Here is a 3,191-nt window from a genome sequence, read left to right as displayed (position 1 = left end):
GTGTGTTGATAAATTTATGTGAACATCACTATTACTAATCATTACATCATCTTAATCTGAGTGCTTTACTATTGAATGACACACAGCTATCTATATGTTAGCATTCTCACCAATGTTATTCTCTTAATTATTATACAGACTGGTTGATAACATATTTTCTTAAACTAAATACAAACTAGATACTCAGTCTCAAACATAGCAATACAAAAAAAACAGAGATTCAGTAAGTTTGTTTTAAAGCACAAGGTGAACATTTTTCCTGCTCTAATTCACTCACCACTGGAAGTTTTCCATGCACTTTGTACAAATTAATGAGAACAGAGATGTCCCATGGGCGGAGTGTAAGTGGATGAATTTGCTTGCCTCCACTCTCAGCTTCTATCTTCTCACTTTCTTCAACTCCAACTGCTGCCCATCCAGAACTAGAGGATGTTGACAATGACAGCACTGGGCTTGTGGCCACTTCTTCAAAATCAGTGTACATATCATCTTCGCCAAAGTAATTTTCCTTTTAAAGTAACAGGACATATGTGACAGGTGTCAGTATAGTTCAGTCAGTTACACTCCACAAAGTCAAAAGAATTATCCCACCGTATTTGTTCAATATATAAATCTATATCCCTTTTTAACTGGTCCAGAATAGAGTAGTTTTGTTGTTAAATGGTTAATAAATTATTACCTGTTTATTTGTTTTAAGTACTACCTACCCCACTTGTAAAGTATTTGGGGACTGAATGCAAAAGATTCGCTATTGCCAACTGCATAGTTTCAAGGTGGATTAAATCAATTAAATAAATCTGAATGTGCTGAAATTCTCAAAAGGTCTGGCAACATCTAAGGAAAGAGAAGTAGAATTAATGTTGCAAGTCAAATATGATTTTTCTTTATAACCCAGAGGTATATTTACCTCAAAACATTAACTGTGGTTCTCTCACCACAAACACTGTCAGGCCTGCTGAGTACATCCATCACTTCCTGCTTTCATTTCATTGCCAGTGTCTGCAGTGTTTTGCTTTTATGATTCAATTAAAGGGTGTTTCCCCAGTGCCTAGAACTTACAGCTTATGTTTCAGTCAACAATATCTTGAGCATGTATTTTATAACTTCATTTTAGAGCAATCAGAGAAAACATGATCACTTTCATTCTTGGTCGTATAACTGGGAATGTAGACTTATTTATTTAAAACACGAGAATACACTTTGCTTAAAAAGCATTAAAGTCGCTTGCATGGTTCAGAGAAATCAAAAGTCATGAAACCTAATTGATATCATATCAATTTTTAATTATTCCTGAAATAGGATGTTCATTATTGTATGTGAAAGACAGTAGTTTCAAAGCACAACACGGTTGCTACGTAGTCTTTTAGTTTATTTATATTTTCATAGGATATGGGCATCACTGACAAGGCCTGTGTCTGTTGTTTATCCCTAACTGCCTTTGAACGTTTTTTTCAGATGACAGTTTGGAACCAATGTGAACCATACAGCTGTGGGCCTGAAGTCACATGTTGCACAAACTGGGGATGGATGGTAAATTCAACTTCCCTGAAACAAAAAGTTAGTAAACTAGATTGTTTATCGGTTATAGTAATGGCATCCATGAAACTGAGACGAGCTTTATAATCCAACTTTATTAATGTTGCTCAGGACATTAACCTATTCATCTGGCTTGCTAGTCCAATAACACTACCACTATGCCACCATCTCCCCATAGAAGTATTATTGCTAATGTATATCAAAAGTGAAAATAAGCAAGAATTGCCAAACCAGGTTTCATTCAGAATTAGTGCTGATAATGCATACAGCTTGCTTTCTATCACAAGTCATATTCATGATCATGCTGAAATGATACCGCTATACTGTCTTTGTTTGAATTTAGAAATTTCACTGTCGTAAATATAATTAGTAACAGCAATGCTCATAAAGGCTATTTAAGAGACTAATCTAATTCAGCAGTTTTTTCTTTCATGGATAACAATTAGAAACTAACACTGGGAATATGAAAGTGGCAACTGATGAACAATGTTCCTGGGATACGGAGGGTAGGACGCAAAGGGATAGAGGAAAAAGGCAAGCAGAGTGGAAAATTTCTTCTTCCTGTTTACCATCTAGCAATATTGCGGTAGCTACTGACAACAAAACAATCACAATTAAAAAGAATGCTGACACTTGTCAACAAGTCTCACTATATTAGATAATGATCAGTGTTCACATAATTCCAATGTAATCACAATATTTCAGAGGGCAAGGGGCAAAACAAATTAAGAGTGAATATTGAGGACAACAAGGTGCAGAGCTGGATGAACACAGCAGGCCAAGCAGCATCACAGGAGCAAAAAGGCTGACGTTTCGGGCCTAGACCCTTCATCATTATTTTTTTTCTTAGCCAATGGATATTCTTGCACTCTAACAGTCCCAGATCCTTCAAGGTAGAAGAGTGGGGCATGGCCATGAAGTGACAGAAAAGAGGGTTCCAAATAACTTTGATATTCTGCCTTAAGTTTAAAAGACTTTTAAATTGATGTGAGAAATTATAAATCTGTACCTTGATAGATAACAGCGCCTTAAGAAGTGGTCCATACAGAATGATTTGTGAATCGGGAGACATTTCTAGCTCAACATGTAGTTTATCGGGTGCAAGTTCGGATGGATCGATACGCTGTCGTTGTGAAACTGAAGGAGAATGCAAAGTTCGTTCAGAGGACTTCTGTGATGCCCTTGATGTCAACTGCTGCATTTCAAATACTTTAAAAAGAAAGAATGTACGTTTTAAAAAAAAAAAAAGTATTTTCTAACACAGAAATAGGTTAACTGCTGAAACTAAGCTTAAATTTAAGGACAGATAACCTCAGTTACCATACTGACTTCAATAATTTCTAAAATTCCACTAACTTCATTAAACAACTTGCAATATGTTGCATGATACTTATTAAAAATAAGTTGAAGCCACTTCTATTAATGAAAGTGTGCCACAGTATGCTGAAATACAGAAAAAAGTCTTTTGGCTTATGTCTGTTCGGACAACATTATTTTCAGAAACCACTTTGTCCAGTCCCACTCTCCCGTTTTCTCACTATTATCTTCAATAGTCCTCTTTAATAAGCGTATAATTGTGTTTTTAAAAAAAAAAATCAGTAGGGCTTTATTGAAATTATTGGAATAGAAAAATTCACATTTTAACAACCTGTTGT

At 35.4% G+C, this 3,191-nt stretch overlaps 1 protein-coding gene across 1 annotated transcript; it reads right to left on the bottom strand.

The window, feature by feature from the left end:
- Positions 1 to 277: 277 nt before the first annotated feature.
- LOC109923987 (transmembrane protein KIAA1109-like) lies at positions 278 to 2,745 on the bottom strand (the record flags this gene model as incomplete). The annotated part of the gene is made up of 2 exons (XM_048594294.1): positions 278 to 508; positions 2,546 to 2,745. Coding segments are annotated over 2 exons (431 nt in total), but the record flags the coding sequence as incomplete, so codon positions are not given.
- Positions 2,746 to 3,191: the final 446 nt, after the last annotated feature.

Source organism: Rhincodon typus, unplaced genomic scaffold, assembly GCF_021869965.1.
Source record: "Rhincodon typus isolate 14 unplaced genomic scaffold, sRhiTyp1.1 hic_rhity00007774, whole genome shotgun sequence".
NCBI classification, from domain to species: domain Eukaryota; kingdom Metazoa; phylum Chordata; class Chondrichthyes; order Orectolobiformes; family Rhincodontidae; genus Rhincodon; species Rhincodon typus.
This window is presented reverse-complemented; position numbering and strand designations above follow the sequence as displayed.